This window comes from Taudactylus pleione, unplaced genomic scaffold (genome assembly GCF_031769625.1).
Source record: "Taudactylus pleione unplaced genomic scaffold, aTauple2 ptg000013l, whole genome shotgun sequence".
NCBI classification, from domain to species: Eukaryota; Metazoa; Chordata; class Amphibia; order Anura; family Myobatrachidae; genus Taudactylus; species Taudactylus pleione.
Window position 1 is genome coordinate 3692421 of NW_028284416.1, and position 21300 is coordinate 3713720.

General features: G+C 50.0%; 1 protein-coding gene across 2 annotated transcripts in view; it reads left to right on the forward strand.

Moving 5' to 3' along the window:
* UBA1 (ubiquitin like modifier activating enzyme 1) overlaps positions 1 to 16809 on the forward strand; it is a 31938-nt gene extending 15129 nt beyond the window's left edge. For both annotated transcript variants that reach the window (XM_088470311.1, XM_088470302.1), the window contains exons 7-26: positions 331 to 421; positions 1311 to 1443; positions 1610 to 1707; positions 1836 to 1982; positions 2084 to 2260; positions 2338 to 2448; positions 2547 to 2627; positions 3190 to 3345; positions 3551 to 3716; positions 5851 to 6047; positions 6190 to 6254; positions 12551 to 12746; positions 12868 to 12942; positions 13049 to 13238; positions 13355 to 13443; positions 13543 to 13635; positions 14150 to 14341; positions 14427 to 14528; positions 14761 to 14861; positions 15954 to 16809. In XM_088470311.1, coding sequence (XP_088326437.1) covers positions 331 to 421; positions 1311 to 1443; positions 1610 to 1707; positions 1836 to 1982; positions 2084 to 2260; positions 2338 to 2448; positions 2547 to 2627; positions 3190 to 3345; positions 3551 to 3716; positions 5851 to 6047; positions 6190 to 6254; positions 12551 to 12746; positions 12868 to 12942; positions 13049 to 13238; positions 13355 to 13443; positions 13543 to 13635; positions 14150 to 14341; positions 14427 to 14528; positions 14761 to 14861; positions 15954 to 16089 — 2596 coding nt within the window. In that variant the 3' untranslated portion in view covers positions 16090 to 16809. The remainder of the gene's footprint in view (positions 1 to 330; positions 422 to 1310; positions 1444 to 1609; positions 1708 to 1835; positions 1983 to 2083; positions 2261 to 2337; positions 2449 to 2546; positions 2628 to 3189; positions 3346 to 3550; positions 3717 to 5850; positions 6048 to 6189; positions 6255 to 12550; positions 12747 to 12867; positions 12943 to 13048; positions 13239 to 13354; positions 13444 to 13542; positions 13636 to 14149; positions 14342 to 14426; positions 14529 to 14760; positions 14862 to 15953) is intronic.
* The last annotated feature ends 4491 nt before the right edge of the window (positions 16810 to 21300 follow it).

The window sequence follows — 21300 nt, forward strand, 5'->3', positions numbered from 1 at the left end:
GTATCTTATCGTGAATCCGATATATTCTATATCTGCTGATATTATATTGTCAACTGTATGTTTGGTTTTTTTTGTTTTCTTTCTTTTCTGAAAATCAATAATTATTGAATTTAAAAAAAAAAAAAAAAAGGATTAATTGTTGTAGTTGTCTCGTTTTGTTCTTCTGAGAACTGTCTGTATTGTGAATGTATTATCTGATCGCCTATAAAGGGTTATTGTGGGTTAGATAATGGGTGATGGATAGCCCCTGGCGACTGTAGACATCGGACGTGCCAGTTATGTGTGGTTACGCTCCCGGCCTCATTTTGCACTGGCTCTCTTCTGTTACAGGCAGCTGTTTTGTGACTTTGGTGATGAAATGGTCGTGTTGGATCCCAATGGAGAGCAGCCTCTGAGTGCCATGATTTCAATGATTACAAAGGTATCCAAGATACGTACACAGCTGTCTCTTCTTAGCAACCCATGGCAGTAGATTGCTTCACATCGTTGTATACTGCAAACTTGCTCCTGTACAAGCCACAATCATTGGGGTTTAATGGACAGCCAAAGGGGCAGCATCTGAGAGATTCGGCTCCTGCCAGCTCGAGATGATCAGAGTGAATGCAGAGGATTGAGTGGTCTCCACACTAAGTGGCGTGGGTTGGAAGCCTGGTGATAATCCATGATGTCACAATTCTGTGGCTGGTGGGGGCCCTGATTGCAGTCCAGTGGAGGTATTAGATACTGAACCTTCCAGGAGCTCACATACTTTATAAGGTCTAGACATCACTAGTCCCAAGGGTGCATGAAGATCTATCGGACTACATGGGGCTGTCAAATTGTAGGGAAAAAAATATATATTCCAAGCTTAGAAATGATGTATGTGTGTACAGATGTGTCCTCTTATTCAGTGGCTCAAATAGCCCCCTCTCGGTGCACCAGGGTTCATTCGGCTCGGATGCACCGAGCGTCTTATTCGCTCTGCTAAAACAACAAAGAGCAGCAAAACTAGATTGCTAGCTTACACTGATCGATGGGCATTGCGGGACTTCTGTGTGCGACTGGGTCTCGGCAAAATGAGTTAAAAATCTGAGCGGCTGTTGCTCCTGCTACGTTTCGTTGTACTTAATGATCATCTGCGACTTAGTACATGTGTTATGCTAACTTCTGTGCATCAAAAGTCGAAGACTAGCATCTGTGGTGGTTCTGGTGAATTGATTATTTGCTTTCTCATAATGATTCGTCCCATGAAAGGGCTGCCTGTGGGCTTTTTAATTGTTGGTTATTGAAGAGAGTTGCCCTCCATATTTGACAGATTGTTGTTGTTCTAGGATAACCCAGGCGTGGTTACCTGCCTGGATGAGGCTCGTCACGGCTTTGAAAGTGGTGATTTTGTAACTTTCACTGAAATCCAAGGCATGACGGAGCTGAACAACTATGATCCGGTGGAGATCAAAGTCCTAGGTAAGCTTCAGGTTCATATACCCTTTGAAATGATATTGTACCCCCCACCCATTCCCAATGGATGATGCACCTTAGGGTGTATCTCTCTAATTCAGAGTAACGTGTCCCAATATATGTTTTCAGTCCGTGTTGTGTGCTGAGATACTAGTTGTTCTTTCCCTCCCAGGACCCTACACCTTCAGCATCTGTGACACAACCAAATTCTCAGACTACATCCGAGGGGGAATCGTCAGCCAAGTCAAAATGCCGAAAAAGATCAGCTTTGTAAGTGACCCCAAACTTGCCGCAGAACTTTCTATGCTGCTTATAAATGTTGTACGACTGTCCTCAATATTTTTATATGGGTGTGAAAAATGCCTAAAAACAAATTCTTTCTTACTCTGGTTCCCTAGAAACCCCTAAGAAAATCTCTCCAAGAACCAGAGTTCGTAATAACCGACTTTGCCAAGTTCGACCACCCGTCCCAGTTGCACCTGGGATTCCAGGGTCTTCATGCCTTCCAGAAGAAAAACGGCAGACTTCCAAAACCCCGCAACGAGGTGAGCGTCGAAGCACGTGTCCGATGTCCTGCACACAGAGCAGTAATACTCTGTGTATATAGATTTCTTATGTTTTGTTTTTTTTCTGTGATTTCTCCCAGGCGGATGCAAGTGAAGTGCTGGCTCTTACCAAAGAGATCAACGAGAAGTTATCCGGATCCGCAAAGCAGGAGGAGCTAAAAGAATGTCTCCTGAAAAAGCTTTCCTTCCAGGCCACCGGGAACATTGCCCCTGTTAATGCTTTCGTCGGGGGACTGGCTGCACAGGAGGCCATGAAGGTACTGAATGCTCCCAGCCATACGTCTTCTATCTTTATTCTATGAATGTCTGTCCTGACCGTCCCTCTTGCCGACAGGCTTTATCGGGGAAGTTCATGCCGGTCATGCAGTGGTTGTATTTCGATGCCTTAGAATGTTTGCCTGAAGAAAACGAGGAGTCGTTGCTCACAGAGGAAAACTGCAGCCCTGTAAGTCGGCTTCTGACGTATTTGTATGAAAGCAACTGCAGGTGGCTTCTCTAGCCGGTGCCCTTACGTCAATCTGTTTCTACTTTTCCACTTTGCAGAAACAGTCTCGCTATGACGGGCAAATAGCAGTATTCGGATCTGACCTGCAGGAAAAATTGAGCAAACGGAAGTATTTTCTGGTGAGTCTTGATGTTTTATCCGACTGTAGTGCAAGTGGTGTGCAGTTGGGAAGCTGGCGGACCTAATCCCAACAGCAGGCTTCCCGACTACTTAATCCTGGCGAGGGTTAAATGACAGTTGTCTAAATCTAGGCGCCTGTCAGTTTACTGACGCTGGGAGACCGGCGCACGGCATCCACAATCAAAGAGATGCTGAGCGCGGGGGGGGGGGGGAGGGTTAGGCACCACCCGGGAGGTTAGGCTAGGGGAGGGTTAGGGGACTTGGAGGGAGGGTTAGGGGACTTGGAGGGAGGGTTAGGGGACTTGGCTTTAGGCGGCGGGGAAGGGGGGGGGGGTTAGGTTTAGGCACTGGGGGGAGGGTTAGGCACCCCTAAGGGAGGGTTAGGGGAGGGAATTAGGTTAGTCAATACCTTAGGGATGATCGGGATTTTCACCCATGTCGGTCAGTCGCTGTCGGGATTCATACCGGTAAATCATACCGATTCCGTGCAAGGCAGGTGATGGCTGTAAGTGTGCTGCGCTCAATGTAAATCAATATCCATATGTTATAATCCCTGCGCAGGTTGGCGCCGGTGCCATCGGTTGTGAGCTGCTGAAAAACTTTGCCATGATTGGCCTTGGCGCTGGAGAAGGAGGAGAGATCACTGTGACAGACATGGACACTATAGAGAAGTCCAACTTGAACAGACAGTTCCTCTTCAGACCATGGGACGTCACGGTGAGTGCGAAGCAAAGGCCCCTTTCATCTATTCAGGTGCTGGCCACGCGGAGGGTTCCACCCTTCACCTAGTGTCTTCAACAAGCGTGTCCTGCCAACTAGCCACTTGCATATGTAGAAAACAATTATTTTTAAACGACCTGTAGAAGGCAACATGTCCGCGCTGGTGGATTTGAATTGTAAGTAATTTCCCCTCTAACATCAGAAAATGAAATCTGAAACCGCGGCAGCAGCTGTTAAGCAGATGAACCCTCACTTGAACGTCACTGGGCACCAGAATCGCGTGGGCACAGATACTGAGAAGGTCTACGATGACGACTTCTTTGAGGCTTTGGACGGTGTCGCCAACGCACTTGACAATGTGGATGCCAGTGAGTAGACCAAGCAATAACCAATTATTTTTCATTTTATTTTTTTTTAAATGCCTATGTGGGTAGTTACTAATTGAGTTGCAACTATATTTACGATGTTCATTGGACGTCCCTGAAGACTGGTAATTAAATATTGATAAAATCATTAGATTGGCGCCCACCGTTGCTAGTTTGTGTATGGATCCAGAGGGACCCTCTTTAGTAGGCGGGTAGAAGAGCCTCTGGTTAGAAAGCTCGCCCAGGTGTCGGGGAGTACATCAATGCTGCAGTTCTCTGCTGGCATTAAAAAAATATTTTTATATATTACATTAAATTCTTTTTACTTGAGTCCATTCGGGGACACTAAAGATGTCGGGGATCCGGGAGAGAAGGCATTTTAAGTCTGAAGCTTGTGTGTAGCACCCGCCTCACTATACACCTATGTAAGGACATTCGTTATGGTTGACTAAGCCCCAAAGAACAGGGTAGAGAGGGAAGAAGGAGGAGCCAAAGGAGAACAAGAGCAGGAAGGGTTGGATGCCCAGTGTCCACCAATGAACTCCAAGAAGGATTTAATAGAATAATGAGAATTTTTCTTCCTCATCCTATTGGGAACACTGGAGGTGCTGTACGTCCCGAAGTTGCTTCCCTCTGGGTGGGTACGCTCAATGGAAACACTTTTCTTCCAAGGCTGGTATCCCTGAAGGCAAATACATGGAACCTGTAGAATCTGGTGAATGTATGAACAGATGACCAGGTGATGGCCGTGATTTGGTAAAATGTGTCTTGATTTACTGCTCTGCCACACTGTAAGCCTGGAAGATGGTCGAGGTAATCCACCTAGCAATGGATCCTGGAGGCCAGCCAAACCCCTCTACTGAGCATCCTATAGGACCAGGAGACGCCTTAGACTACATGTCTGCTTGTCAGTACTTGAGCCAGAGTCCGGCATGCCAAATACTGCCGATGATAAAATTTTCTCCTCGTGATGGCATCCAGTGCTGCATCATCCGTGTACTCTAAGGTGTCCTGAGAATGTTACACCAAGATAACCTGATTATGATCTATTGGACTGTAAGACGCCTGAAAGCTCAACCAGTCTACTGCTGCAATCGCCCACTTGGTGGCCATCCTTGGCCTAAGAGAGGACCTAGCTGCTACAAAACTTGCTTTAAGTAGGCTTTCCAACATCCAATCCGCACCTTCCTTCAGGAACGCTACACTAGGGATGAGAATGTTAGAGGAGTTGGACAACCTCGCGGTGGAGGGAGGGATCTACGCTTGCGCACCATGTAGCTGGACACATATCGTCGCATTTATCGACTCTTGCACTGATGAGGTAAAACCCTCCCACACAAGCCAGTTCCTCTCCAAGCGGCTGCCACGGAACCCAAGAGATCCTGCTCGGCCAAATTTGGGGCAACCGGACCTCATGACTTGTTCAGCTGGTGTGTAGCTCCTGGGAGTTGACCACGGACTTGGCCTAGGCTTGTTCCACCACTTTGGATTCAGTACTCCCCAGCACAGGCCACACTTGCTCCTCATTCTAGCACAGGCACAATATAATGGCCGTTTTGAAGAAGTTAAAACTATGTTTTTATAGGAGTTACCCCTTCCTGCCTTGGCTCTCCTGTCCAACATGACAGAACTCGGCAAACAGCCGCAGGACATAAGCATATGAAAAATATATATAAAAATGAACCTGAGCAATCGGAAAGACAACCCACTGAGCATTGTAAATCTGAGGGAACTAAATAGGAATGATCACCCAAAACCTATTGGGAGACATGGTGCAGAATGGTAATGCTTGAGCTAAAATGGCTACCGCCTCTAGCACACTTCTGCACAGTGTTGGAGCCCATCAAGAACTCCAAGGTCCAGTCCTAAGATATCGAGGTCAGCCTCTCTGCCATTTTAGTCCTAAGTGGGGCCTTACTGTCTGCAAGGAGACTTACTGAGCCTGGATCTAATGCTATACCCCAACTTCTCCAGTGTTCTTCAATAGGGTGAGGAAGACATCCTGCTTTTTCATGAATAACGGGTTAGCCAATGAAACGGCCGTTTCCTTTTTTGAGTAGGAGACTTGTACACTTTCTAAGACGTTAATAGGAAATACTGTGATATTCTGCTTATTCTTCGATTTTTGTTTCCTCAGGGATGTATATGGACCGCCGCTGTGTGTACTACCGTAAGCCACTTCTGGAGTCTGGAACATTGGGAACTAAAGGGAATGTACAAGTCGTCATACCTTTCCTCACAGAGTCCTACAGCTCCAGCCAGGACCCTCCAGAGAAGTCTATACCCATCTGTACCCTGAAAAACTTCCCCAACGCCATCGAGCACACATTACAGGTGGGGTGATATGATAAAGGGGGGGCATAAGCTGTGTATGGTGGAACATGGGGTGTGAAGATTCCTGATTCATTCGTTTACAGTTCAGCTGAATATGGCCAATATTTGAAATTAACCAAACTTCTCTGTCTCTTATCTGCAGTGGGCTCGGGATGAATTTGAAGGCCTCTTTAAGCAACCAGCCGAGAACGTCAATCAGTATTTAACGTGAGTGACCAATGGCCCTTTATTGGTTTATGCAATTCTCTGGCGCTTGTCCTGATAGAGCAGTTGGGCTTTTGCGTGGATGGTGTGACACAAGCTTTGTATTGCAATCTTGCGTGTCTCATCTCTGAGACACGATCCTCGCGCCTCCCCAACAGATCTGCTCCATAGTATCTTCCAGCATGAGGACTTGTGCCTCACGAATACAAATGTTGGCCACGCCATGACTGGTGCTGAACCAGTTCACTATATCGAAGTGTTTCTACTTCAGGGTCCATAGGGTATCCACAGGATACCTTGGGGTATAGGTGTGACGTCAGTCGCAGGGCACCAAAGAGTTAAGCTTTCAGCCTCCCAGGATGCACTAGGTCCCCCTCCTATACCCCGCCCCCGAGCCAAGGCACCTCAGTTTAGTTTGGTGCCCGGCCGGAGTCGGGTGCACCTGTTGGAGTGGGGGCTAGAAGAGCCCCTGAAGCTTATTCTTCATGCAGCTGTGGCTGCACAACTGGATGAACAGCATGGACAGTCAGTCCTGACGTCCATGCTGTCTTCCCTACACCCCGCCGGTACCAGAACGCCGGTACTGATCCGGGGATGCTGGTGGGCGTCTGGGGTCACAGCTAGCGGTGACCCCAGATGCTCCGGACCATGGCCGGATTCAAGGGGGACAGAGGTAAGCAGCGGGGTCCCGCGGTGGGTCCCCGCTGATCACATGGTCCTAAGTCCCCAGGCAGGGGGCTCCCTGGGGACTGGCTGCAGCGTGGAGCCAGGCGACCAACCTGCGCTTCCACTACCCCCTGGGACAGCGGACCGCAGCAGAGCGGTAGCGCTGCGGCGTCCCAGGGGTTAAATGCATGCCAGGGGAGCGCGCCTTCCCTGTCTCACAGCCGGCGCCTCCCCCGCTGCACACAGCCCTCTCTGCATGCTGCCGACTGGTCCTGTGGCAGCGCTCCTCCCCCAGGCCAGCCTCCTCTCTGCTCCTCGGCGGCCATCTTCTCCAGAACGCATGGTGAACGCTGCTGGAAGCGCTGGAAGGAAGCATCGTGGTCTGGGTCCCCCCGCATACCTCTCCTCCGCTGTGGTCAGGTCTGTGTATGCAGCGCTGTGTCCTACCAGGCCCTGTGTCTGTGTAGTTGAGTGATCAGCGCTGTTAGTGCAGGAATTGTTATTTTTCTGCATTGTATGTGACTGTGCTAGCGCTGCTGCCTGTAATCTTTTCTTCTCTAAACTGTCAGCTTTATTACTGTCCCTGTTCTTTCTGCTAAAGCCCTTGCGGTGCGGTGCTGCAGGGTGGTCTCTCGCCTATTTAATACTTAATTGGTGAGAGAGGTCACATACGTGGTGCCATCATGTCTGAAAGTGATTTTACCCTCCGGCTACAGTGTACCACGTGCAAAGTACCGTTAGCGGAGGGGGAGGGTAGCGCGGAGGGCCTTTGCCGGCAGTGTTTGTCCATGGCGCGGCCTATTACGGTTACAGCACCGGTACAGGAGCCGCCCTGGGCTTGTTTCGCTCAGGCGTTAACAGCTTTAGTGGGCCAGTTAGCTCCGCAGCCCGCGTTTACTCCGATGGGTTTGTCCCAGCAGTCTGTGGTGTCGTCACCCATGCAGGGGTTCCCACGACAATTGGTGGTACCCCACAGTCTCCCTATTTCCCCGCTCCCGGGTTCTCAGGAGCCAGCGTGGGTTAACTCCCTGACGAGTTCTGTACAGCACTTGTCGGATGTGTTGCAAGGGGAGTCTGTGATGCGGTCTCATAAAAGGCCGGTGGCGTCTCTGTCCGCTCCTTATGAGGATGACGAAGGGACGTCTGATGATGGGGAGATTCTAGATCCTTACGATCAGGAACCTCTCCATACTAAGGACGCTGATGCTAAGTCCAAAGTATATATTCCTGGACTTATTCGGGCGGTCCGCACAGCCTTGGTGATTGAGGACGAAGTTCCCCCAGCGGCTAAATCTAAGTATGCCTTTTTCAAAGATGTGAAGGGCGATGCCACAGTCTTTCCTCTTTCGGGTCAGTTGGTGGACCATTTAGAGGAGGCGTGGAAACAACCTGGCAAAAGATACCAGCCGCAGAGACGCCTGGCGGTGGCTTATCCGTTCGCGGATAATTATTTTGCGAAGTGGGAATCCCCTCCACAGGTGGATTCTCACGTGACCCGTCTTGTCCGTAGTGCCACATTGCCGATGCCATCCATGTCCTCCCTTAAGGATGCTACGGACCGCAAGGTAGAAATCTGCCTGAAGTCCGCTTATTCCCTTGCAGGGGGGGCAGCACGGCCGGCTATGGCCATTTGCTGGGTTGCCAGAGCGATGGAGCGCTGGGCGGATTCATTAGAGGCTTCTTTTGAATCCGACTGTCCGGCCGATCAGGCGGAGTTGATTGGCAATCTCCGTGATTCGGCCACCTACATCAACGAGGCGGCTCTAGACATTAGTACTCTGGTGTCTAGAATTTCTTCAGCAGCGGTAGCTGCTCGTCGCACCTTGTGGCTGCGATCCTGGAAGGCGGACGCAGATTCCAAGAAAGGTCTGGAAGCGTTGCCGTTTACCGGAGAAGTTCTCTTCGGTCCGGATCTGGATAAGATTGTGGCCACGCTGGCGGCAGCCAAATCTGCCTGTCTCCCGTCGGCCGCTGCTCCTTCTGGTTCGGGACCATCGTCCTTTCGGTCATCTAGGGCCCAGGGCAGGCCCAAACCACAGTCGTTTCCTCGACAGGCTGGCCCTAAGAAATCGGTCAAGCCCCGGAAGCAGGCATGGAGTACCAGACGTCCGGCCCCCAAGCCAGATGACAAGCCTGCGGCCTGACGGTCCGGGCCTCCCTTTGGGGGATCCCAGGGTGGGAGGCCGCCTGCTACAGTTCGCCCAGTGTTGGTCGACTACTACGACAGACACTTGGGTTCTGGAGGTGGTTTCCCACGGATACGCCCTCTCCTTCCGGCACAGACCCCCGGCTCGCTTCTTCACCACGGGTCTCCCATCAGACCGGAACAAGGCTACGGAGCTGCGGAAGGTATTGCACACTATGCTCCAGGCTGGAGTTATAGTGGCGGTTCCATTCTCCCAGAGGGGCCAGGGTTTCTATTCAAATCTATTTTTGGTACAGAAACCCAATGGGTCATATCGTCCGATTCTCAACCTCAAAGCACTCAACAAGTCTTTGCGGGTCCCGAAGTTTCGGATGGAGACCCTACGGTCCATCATTCTGGCGCTGGAACCTGGGGACTACTTGGTGTCATTGGACATACAGGACGCTTACCTGCATGTCCCTATTCTTTGGCGCCATCAACAGTTCCTCAGGTTTGCAATCAGCAGCGACCACTTCCAGTTTCGGGCGTTACCTTTTGGCCTGGCAACAGCACCACGTGTTTTCACCAAGGTGATGGCGGTCATGGCGGCTTCTCTGCGGCTGCAGGGAGTCCGCATGTTGCCGTATTTGGACGACCTGTTATTGGTGGCAGGATCTCCAGAGCTCCTGTTACGCCACTTGGACCTGACCATTGCACTGCTGCAACGGCACGGCTGGCTAATCAACTGGCAGAAGTCCACTCTAATCCCGTCTCGGAGGATTCTGCATCTTGGAGCCTTATTGGACTCGGGACAGCAAAGGATCTTCGTGACGGAGGACAAGATCTCTGCTTTACAGTCAAGGGTGCGCAGTTGTCTGCACAGCCGCCGGGTGTCCTTACACTCGGCGATGAGGTTACTGGGCTCCATGGTGTCGGTGTTCGACATGGTGGAATACGCCCAGTTTCACTCCAGACCTCTGCAGCACCTGATCCTGTCCAAGTGGAACGGGCTGACTCAGTCTCTGAAGTCCCAGACGATTGTGCTCACCCAGGAGGTTCGCCTGTCCCTTACGTGGTGGTTACAGACGACCCACCTCAACAAGGGACGTCCGTTCTGGGTTCCAAATTGGGTCCTGTTGACAACGGACGCCAGTCTTCGGGGCTGGGGAGCAGTTTCGGGTCCACACTTGTTCCAGGGCAGGTGGACGCCGACAGAAGCGGAGCTTCCAATAAATATCTTGGAACTCCGTGCGGTCTTCAATGCTCTCCAGCAGGCACAGCGGTTTCTCCAGGGTCGCCCGGTGCAGGTCCAGTCGGACAACGCTACCACCGTGGCCTACATAAACAGGCAAGGAGGAACTCGCAGTCGGGCGGCTCTCGTAGAGGTCTCTCGGATCCTGGTTTGGGCGGAGCGCAATCTTCTGGCCATATCAGCGGTTTTCATCCCGGGAGTGCTCAATTGGGAGGCGGACTTTCTAAGTCGCCAGGACGTTCATCCGGGGGAATGGTCCCTGCACCCGGACGTTTTTCAACTACTGGTGGACAGGTGGGGTCTTCCAGAAATCGACCTCATGGCGTCCCGGCACAACAACAAGTTGCCGGTGTACGGGTCTCGCACAAGAGACGAAGGGGCGTCTCTGGTGGATGCTCTGTCCGTCCGGTGGACGTTCCGGTTCGCATACCTGTTCCCTCCGGTCTCCCTTCTTCCACGGGTAATCCGGAAATTCAAACAGGAAGGAGGGACGCTCCTGTTGATAGCTCCCGCGTGGCCCAGACGGCACTGGTTCTCAGACCTTCAGGGTCTGTCCGTGGACATTCCTCTGCGGTTGCCGCTACGACCGGACCTTCTGTCTCAGGGTCCTTGCCTTCACCCGGACCTAACTCGGCTGTCTTTGACGGCGTGGCTGTTGAGACGGCCATGCTGAGGTCCCGGGGGTTTTCCAGCTCTGTGGTGCGTACCATGTTACGAGCTCGGAAACCGTCTTCCGCGAGGATATACCATCGCGTGTGGCATACGTTCTTCCAGTGGTGTCGACCGAGAGGTTATGCACCGCGGGAGTTTCGTCTGTCTCGGATTCTCGCCTTCCTGCAAGCGGGACTAGATCATGGGCTTCGCCTTGCTTCTTTGAAGGTACAGGTTTCGGCCCTATCTGTCTGGTTTCACCGTAGGATTGCTACAATCCCGGATGTGCGCACCTTTATGCAGGGTGTTCTCCGCATTCAGCCGCCCTTTGTTCCATCTGTGGCGCCTTGGGATTTGGCTGTGGTCCTGAGGGCTCTCCAAGGACCGCCGTTTGAACCACTGGGCTCAGTGGATCTTAAATGGCTAACAGCTAAGACTGTTTTCCTTCTGGCCATTGCTTCGGCCAGACGTGTTTCTGAGTTAGGGGCTCTTTCTTGTAGACCCCCTTTCTTGGTTTTTTATGGGAACAGGGCAGTGCTCCGCACTCGGCCCGAGTTTCTTCCCAAAGTTATTTCCCAGTTTCATATTAACGAGGAAATAGTTGTTCCGGCCTTTAACTCACCGGGTCTTTCCGTGGGTGAGGCCTCTTTGGATGTTGTGCGGGCCTTAAGGACTTATGTTGACCGCACTTCTTCGTTTAGGAAGTCGGACGCTTTGTTTGTCCTCTTTGGCTTCCGTAAAAAGGGTTGGCCTGCTTCAAAGCAAACTTTGGCAGCCTGGATCCGTATGGCTATTTCTGAAGCTTATCTTCATGAAGGCCTACCGGTCCCGCCTTCTCTGAAGGCTCATTCCACTAGGTCTGTGGGTCCTTCGTGGGCAGCTCGACGTGGTGCCTCGGCAGTTCAGATCTGCAAGGCTGCTACGTGGTCTTCTGTCCATACCTTCGTGAGGTATTACAGGTTTGACACCTTCGCCTCTCAGGATGCTTCCTTCGGGCGGCGGATTCTCCTTTCTGCACAGGAGCGTCCCCACCCTTAAAGGATACTGCTTTGGGACATCCCCAAGGTATCCTGTGGATACCCTATGGACCCTGAAGTAGAAAATATGAGATATGGTAAGAACTTACCCTTGTTATCTCTATTTCTACGAAGTCCATAGGGTTCCACAGGACTCCCGCCCTGTCGCACCTGTGCTGCAGATGGGCTTTGCTCTGGTCACCGGTTTTCCGTCTCCCTCTGGTGAGAATGTGATTCTTGTATGTGTCCAGATCTTTGTTCTCTCTCTTCCTTCTCCTCCTCCGGCCTATGGCTTGGTAACTAACTGAGGTGCCTTGGCTCGGGGGCGGGGTATAGGAGGGGGACCTAGTGCATCCTGGGAGGCTGAAAGCTTAACTCTTTGGTGCCCTGCGACTGACGTCACACCTATACCCCAAGGTATCCTGTGGAACCCTATGGACTTCGTAGAAATAGAGATAACAAGGGTAAGTTCTTACCATATCTCATATTTTTGCATTTATAATAACAGTTCACCTAAGGAAATACTGTAAAGGGGTGCTCTAAATAGATGTACACGTGTGCTTCATTAAGTTCACCTTTGTTCATCCAGAGACCCAAAGTTCATGGAGAGGACATTAAAGTTGCCTGGATCTCAGCCTCTGGAGGTCATTGAAGCCGTGTACAAAAGTCTAATAACTGAACGGCCCAAGAGCTGGAAAGACTGTGTGTCCTGGGCCAGCAGTCATTGGCACACTCAGTACTCCAACAACATCCGCCAGTTGCTGCACAACTTTCCCCCGGACCAGGTCAGTAGGCCCTAAGCTGGGACAGATGAGGCTTTCTGGTGTCATCGTCCCTGGATTGCTATAAATGTGGCATCCTATGTTCTCTGTAAATTACTAAAGTTGTCTTTTTGTTTTCTTTTAGCTGACCTCTTCTGGTGCTCCTTTCTGGTCAGGCCCCAAAAGATGTCCTCACCCGTTGAATTTTAGTGGCAACGTAGTAAGTAGTGCTGAGGAGTGGTCTGGGTTGGGTTGTGTCCGGGTGGTTACTCCGGGCTGCTGGGAAGTGAATTGATTGGATACTGTGTCCTCCTCCTCCTTCACAGACCTTGCACATGGACTACATTATGGCAGCTGCTAACCTCTTTGCACAATCCTACGGTATTCCTGTAACCACAGACAGAGCGGTTCTGTTAGAAATTCTCAAAACTATCAAAGTGGCAGAATTTACCCCCAAATCTGGAGTCAAAATCCACGTGTCAGATCAGGAGATGCAGAATGCACACGCCTCCCTTGGTACATATATTACCTGTGTTCTTTGTAGGGCCTGGCGGTTGTGGCAATTTACAATGCGGGGGGGGGGGGGGGGGTGATAGAAACTGAAAACCAATAATATTTTGCAAATATTCTAGATGACAGTCGTCTGGAGGAACTGAAACAGGGTCTCCCCACAGTAGACAGTCTGGGCGGATTCAAAATGTTTCCTATCGACTTTGAAAAGGTAACAAATCTATTATCACATTTTTATTATTTATTTCTTTTTTCTTTTCCTGTTAAACACCAGGAGTTTCGCTCCCATACTTACTGTTGTCTGTCACAGGACGATGATTCCAATTTTCACATGGACTTTATTGTGGCTGCTTCTAACCTGCGAGCTGAGAACTACGACATCCCACCAGCAGACCGTCACAAGGTAAGTAAGTGGCTGATACGATGGGTGGTAAAATGATCAGGCAATAGTCTACTACCAACACCATTATGACCCCCAATTTCCAGAATAACTAGCTTAGGAATTGGCTAGAAGACATTCTGATGGCGTTTCATTTTACTTTCGTAGTTGGTCAGGCGGCACTGTAGTTTGATTGTTTGATACAGTAGTTTAAAGGTCCAGTTCTTGTTAGGAGTATGTTTTATAGTAGAGCCAGTACGGTCGGTCAAAGTAACATTAGAGTGTTTGCGGTGAGAAGGGGGATTTTGTAATTTAATGTAAAAAGCATTGTTAATAGACTGGTGTAGAGGGGGGAAACTTTGTTAGTTTGGTTGACTATCTTCGTGTTCAGAGAGCATCTTGGAGTAACAGTTGGCTGGGTGCTGAGAGGCTGCCGTAGTTTGATATCTGGCCTGCATTGCAATGTAATGCTCTGCTTGTGAGATTATTTCATGGCTGGTGGATCTCGTTTCATTCTGACCTCCTCCTTGATTTGCAGAGCAAGTTAATAGCTGGAAAGATCATCCCGGCCATAGCAACAACCACAGCTGCTGTGGTGGGACTGGTGTGTCTGGAGCTCTTTAAGATTGTCCAGGGACACAAGAAGCTGGAATCCTTCAAGAATGGTTTCATGAACCTGGCCCTCCCGTTCTTCGGCTTCTCTGAGCCCATTGCAGCCCCGAAACACAAGGTGAGTGGTCCGGTTATATGGCTGGCTCCGCTATTCTCCCTCCTACATACCTCCAGTAAAGGACCCTTCCTCATCTTCCCAATAGTACTATGAAAATGAATGGACGCTGTGGGACCGGTTTGAGGTGAAAGGCGTCCAAGACAACGGTAGCGAGATGACGCTAAGGCAGTTCTTGGACTACTTCAAGGTGAGCGATACACCTGTCTTGGTTCTCCTGAGCGTTTGAGGCAGTAAAGCTTGGAGAAGAATAGGTCTTCTCTGTAGAAGATAATGTGTCTATCCTAGAATCACTTATATATATATATTTTTTTTATCTTTTCCTCCCTGTTCTGTCCAGTCACATAATGATGTGCAATGCACAGTAATTCATTGGATGAACAGGTTGATGTCTAAACCATTTGTGTCTGTCCCGTCTGCAGAATGAACATAAGCTGGAGATCACAATGTTGTCTCAAGGAGTTTCTATGCTGTACTCTTTCTTCATGCAAGCTGCCAAGCTGAAGGAACGCCTTGAGCTTCCGTACGTATCTTTCCTTCCTGTCCAATGATGTATCTAGCGTTCTGCGCTTCATACCTACAAAAGCCTGGTGCACAAGATATTGCGTATAGATATTGTGCACTTGTACAATATCTATACGCTGCAATACTCTGGGCCTAACGTCTCCATCCCACAGCCGAAGTGATTTAGTTAGCCATAGAGGCCTTCACGATGATCAGTCGGCAATAAACGCTTACAGACATAATTGGGGGGGCTCTAATACAAGTGGGATAATTGTGCTAAAAAAAACAAACCCAAAAAGGCATTTGTTTAATAGCATCTGGTCAGACATTTTGCTTTCATGTTCTCAGTCCGCTAAAGCGAAGAGCGATATGTTACATTGTATGATCGCACACGATCTGGCTTCCTTCCCTGTGAATTAAAGGGAAACTGCTGTCGTTTGATTGCGGCAGGGCGCACATGGCAAGATGCGGCTGTCTCATCGGATGGACATGCTGGTTGATTCGGCATGTCCGACTGATCGATATTTTGAGTTTGGTCGCAGGAATACAGAGTACAATTATCTGGGCGATCCGCCGATTGCTCAGATAACTGTATGATTTATGCCTAGCATAACTGTGTACAACATTATGTTTATAGCAACATTTATGACGGCTGATGCAACTAGGTGCGTTGTATAGTCTCTTTTGAAAACTGGTCTGTACTAAGCCTTAAATGAAGGTTGCAAGCTGATATTTAGGGTTCGGTATGATCGGTTGACACGCTGTTGATAACATAATGTCGACTGGACAAGGCCGTCGCGGTAATGTTATAATATGCATTATAACTTTAATTGTAATGGTAAAGCATCAGGATTATAGTTACATTGTTGACACTGGTAAAAATGCTTTTATAGAAGATTACTACAGTGTCGGCTATACACTGTCGCCAGCATATATGTTGACTATTTAACTATCTCCCAGCTTATTAAGAGTGGCACAGCGGGCTTCAATACAGTTGTAGAGCCGACTGTTTTATCCGATTAATTTTCCTGTTCTCTCTCTAATCCATGGCGGGGCAATGTTTTATAAACGTTATGGATAATCTTGTAATGCGCTCCCACCTGTCCTGCAGGATGACCGAAATTGTGACGAAAGTGTCCAAGAAGAAGATTGGGAAACACGTCAAAGCTCTGGTGTTCGAGCTGTGCTGCAATGACGACCTGGGAGAAGACGTGGAGGTCCCGTACGTGCGTTACACCATGCGCTGAGCACCGCCGCATCTCCACCAGCGATGCGTATCGGGGGGAGGGTTGGGATCCTGGAGCAGATTGGAATGGGGGCACAGGATTTACGGGGAGGAGTTAAAGATATGGGACGACTGTTCTACTGCTAGATATTAACCCTTTCGATCCAGCGAAGGGACCATGGCAAAGGGGGTGCACGAACCTCATTGTAATTTATCCTATCACCCGTCTGGTATTGTGTGGGTTTAGTGAGCATTTTCCGTGATATTACTATTTCTAACACCTAGATCACCGTACCTGCACCCTCCCTTCTCCCCACACTCCCAACACCTGTAATGGTGCTCACTTTCAAGCCTGGTCCTCTCACCCTAAACTTGCCCAGTCTCATCAGTGCTTCGGTCCTAGAAGCACTGGCCTTTCCGATACATCCTCTGCTCCATATCGTCAGTAGTAGTAGTGCACACGTTTTGCTTTAACCCTTCCTCCGGACCGAAAGCTTCTGCCGGAGGAAGGGTTATTGGCCGTCGAGAGATGAGCTGGAGAGTACAGTGCTCTTAACTTTTAACGCAAGCTGCATGGAGAGTGCATTCTTGCCTTGCCCACACAGACCATGCCAGTTACCCGAGGGCTAAAAGACCAGTAAGATACAGCTTTAGTGTAACGAGAAATACAGTACTGCTGATCTTGTAGAAATGTTTCTTTATACTGTGTTTGAAATCTGAAAATAATAAAAATGAAACCATAGATTTTTTTGATTTCAGTGTCTTTATCAAATTCTAGTATTACTTGGATCGGCAGGTACAGTTTAAGCTGGGTACACATTAGACTATGTGTACCCAGCATGACACCGTTGGCGATGGGACTTAACGTGCGGCAAGTGTGTATGCACTTGCCGCATGCTGGATCCCCGTCGCTGCCGATAGGGGAGATGGACGCAGGGCCGCAACTAGGGGGGGGGGGGGGGGGGCTAGAGGTGCACGTGCATTGGGTGCCGGATTTCAGGGGGTGAAAAAAGCTGACTTGAGGTGGCTTGGGGGCTGCAGACTCAGAAAACGGCCACCGCCAATGAGGAGACAAATGCTAGAGGTCCTTACTGGCCCTCTAGTGTCTGTCTCCTTGGCAGCGCCCATTTTTGGATGGCCGTTTTCTGCAAATTCCATGCCGCATGGACTTTGCTGAAAACGGCCATCCAAAAATGGCCGCCGCCTAGGAGGAGACAGATGCTAGAGGTTCTACTAGACCTCTAGTGTCTGTTAGGCCAGTGCAATGCACACAGCATTCCCGGCACCGGGGACGCTGGCGTTGCCGGGAGAAGATGCTGAAAGCTGCATCTTCTCCCGTGAAATCCCCTGGCAACGAGCATATAAACCCCATGGCAACGAGCATGGTACCCCCTGGCAACGAGCAGGTAATTTTAAAGTAATTAGAAGCCTTACTGTGGGGTATAAAACGGTGTTAGGCAAATATGTAAGTGGCACTTTGGTAATAGGCATTACAGTGTGTTGCATAATGTGTAATGGGCATTATGGTGTGTGGAATAATTAAGTCACTATACCAGGGACGTCTGAGTAGTGCACTGCCTTGTGGAGGAGCAAGGACAAATCCAGGTACGGTAAGGGAGAGGGCGCAAAATTGCTGCCTTGCATCGGGTGACAGATATCCTAGTTTCGGCCCTGGATGGACGTGTTCTTCTGCAGCATGATATCATTCGCAATGTCCCCCGTAGGACCACTGCACTGAAAAACTGTTTTGTGTTCTATAAATGTTCTGGGATTATGCACCAGTCTTTTCTCTAACCACCAGTCTCAGCTATTGGCACGGATTTGTGGCAGAACTTTAAAAGTGAGAGAGATGGTAAGTACTTACCTTTGTTATCTCTTTCCTCTAAGTCCATAGGGTCCTTAGGGAGACCTTGGGTGCATAGGTGATTGAAGAGTCATCTGGGCACCTTACGCAGTAAATTTTTCTCCCAGGATGCACTTGGGTCTCCCTCTATACCTCGGGCCAGAGGCAACTCTGTTTCGTAGCAAGCCGAAGGCGGATAAAAGAGGGAGAAGAAAGTCTGGAACACTCAATCACATTCTCACACAGAAGGAGACGGAAAATCCGGTGACCAGAGCGAAGCCCATCTGAAGCACAGGTGCCTCAGCGGACTTTGAGGAAAGGGATAACAAAGGTAATTCTTACCATATCGCTGTTTCCTCTTCAGGGTCCATAGGCTCCACAGGGAGACCTTGGGGATGTCCAAGAGCAGTCCCTTTAAGGGTGGGGACGCTCCTGTGCAGAGAGTAGAATCCGCCGCCCAAAGGAAGCATCCTGAGAGGCAAAGGTATCAAATGCATAATACCTCTGGACAGAAGACCACGTGGCCGCCTTACAAAGGTCTGAAAAGCCAAGGCGCCACGGCGAGCTGCCCACGAAGGACCCCCAGACCAAGTAGAATGAGCAGTAACCGAGGGTGGCATTGGAAGGCCCTCATGAGTGTAAGCCTCAGAGATCGTCAAGTGAATCCAACTGGCCAAAGTTTGTTTATTGGCTGGCCATCCCGTCTTGTGGAATCCGTAGAGGACAAACAAGGAGTCTGGCTTCTGAAGGGAACTGGTACGGTCCACATAAATACTGAGGGCACGTACCACATCCAATGAGGCCTCATCTACTGAGAGGTCTGGAGATTTAAAGGCCCGTACAATAATTTCCTCATTAATGTGGAAACTAGAAACCCCCTTGGGAAGGAACCCAGGGCGAGTCCGAAGCACCGCACTGTCCTGGTGAAAAACTAGAAATGGGCAATGGCAAGAGAGAGCCCCCTAAGTCTGACACACTTCTGGCAGAAGCAATAGCCAGAAGAGAAACCGTATTGGCTGTAAGCCATTTGAGATCCACTAAGGACAACAGCCAAATTCCAAGGTGCCACAGGAGGGACAAAGGGAGGCTGAATGCGAAGGACACCCTGTAGGAAAGTGTGGATATCGGGAAGAGGAGCAATCCTTTGCTGGAACCACACTGAAAGAGCAGATACATGAACCCTTCAGCGAGGCAAGGTGGAGACCAAGATCCAAACCCGCCTGCAGGAAAGCCAAAACTCTGGATATCCGAAACACCTGGGGATTGTAACCTTTGGGACGACACCACACCCTGTGGTAAATCCTGGCAGAGGCTGGTTTACGTGCTCTGAGCATGGTGCTAACCACAGAGCCAGAAAAACCCTTTGTCTATGACGGCATGACTCTTGAGACATCCCTTCTAAGGTCTGACGACCCAGGTCTGGGTAAAGGCAAGGACCTTTGAGACAACAGGTCTGGACGTTGAGGCAACAGCAACGTAGTGGCGATGGAGAGACTCTGAAGATCTGAGTACCAGTGATGTCTGGGTCACGCTGGAGCCACCAGCAGGACAGTGCCTCCTTGTTTGAACTTCTGAAGCACTCAAGGGAGATTGGAGGAAATAGGTACGCAAACTGGAAGGACCACTTGACTGACATAGCTTCTACCAAGATAGCCTTGGCATCTCTTGTCCTGGACCCGTATACTGGCAGTTTGTGATTGTGTTGGGAGGCCATGAGGTCCACGTCTTTAAGGCCCCACTTGTCCACTAGGAGCTGAAACACTTCTTGGTGAAGAGACCATTCCCCTGGATGCACGTCGCGACTGCTGAGGAAGTCCGCTTCCCAATTGAGAACGCCGATATGGCTGGGAGATGACCTTCCGCCCATGTCGGAATGCATGACACCTCTGTCATTGCCGCCTGACTTCCAGTTCCTCCTTGATAGTTGATGTAAGCCACGGTCATGGTGTTGGCGTTGTCTGAACTTGCACGGGCTTTCCGTGCAGTATGAGTCTGGTCTGTTGCAGGGCCCTGAAGACTGCCCGTAGTTCTAATATGTTTGATTAGCAGGGCAGACTCCTCTACTGTCCATCGCCCCTGAAAGGAGTGTGGACCTGTCACTGTACCCCAACCCTGGAGACTGACGTCCGTCGTCTGGAGGACACAGTCCAGAATCCAAAAGGGGCACCCCCTGGTGAGGTGGCCCATCTACAGCCACTAAGACAGACAGACGCACCTCCTGAGAGAGCACCATCGTTTGTGCCTTTTTATGCGATGGGGTAATCCGTCCCACCTGGAGAGGATCAATCTCTGTAGAGGCCAGGAATGAAACTGGGCATGTTCCACAATGTCGAAAGTCTATACCATGGATCCCAGTAACTGCATTGCTGAGTGGATGGACACTTGGCAACTGTAGAGGCATCTGCGCACTCGCATCTGCAAAGTGGAGATCTTTTCCGCAGTCAGAAAGATCTGATACTGTTGTGAATCCAACAGAGCTCCCAGATGGAGCATCCTTTGGGATGGAATCAAGGAGGACTTCTTCCAATTGATCAACCACCCGTGCTCCTGAAACACAGATATTGTCAGCTGTAGGTGGTGGTTAAGTATCTCTGGAGACCCTGCCAACAGTGCAGGGTAACAGGTACACCACCTGCAGCCGCAGATGGGCTGCCATTACTGCCATAATTTTGGTAAACACCCGGGGTGCAGTAGAGAGGCCAAACGGTAGAACCCGAAACAGAACCGCAAACCTGGGAATACATTAGTGAGCCGAAGTAATTGGAATATGCAGGTATGCATCCCGAATATCCAGTGACATCATAAAATACCCAGGTTCCATAGCCAGTATAATTAAGCGTAGGGTTTCCATCCTGAACCGAGGTACCCTGAGTAATTTGTTCAGTGACGTGAGATTGCGGATAGGCCAATGGCATCCGCTCTGTTTTTGAACCAAAAAGAGATTGGAGTAATAACCTGTTCCCCTCTGGGCCAACGGGACAGGTACTATGACTCCTGCTTGAAGCAAGGATTGTATTGCTTTCTGGATTTGTAAGGCCTTGTCTTTGTCCGACTGAAGGCCTGTGCAGAAAAACTGATGGGGAGGTCTTCGGAAGGAGAGGGCATACCTGTGAGAGATCACTTCTATTACCTAAGTGGTCTGACACCAGAACTGGGCGACCTGAAGAAGTCTGCCTCCTATCCTGGGATCCCCCAAGTGGAGGCCCATCCCGTTAGGCTGAGGGTTTGTCATCAGACTTGGTAGTCAGACGTCTCGCACTCCAAACTTGCTTCTTGGACTTGGCAGTCTTCTTGGAGACTGACCTACCTAGGAAAGGACTGACCTTTAGGCTTACCTTAGGGCCGATAGGTCTGAAAGGACAAGGTCCGAGACCCAGAGGGAGCAGAAGG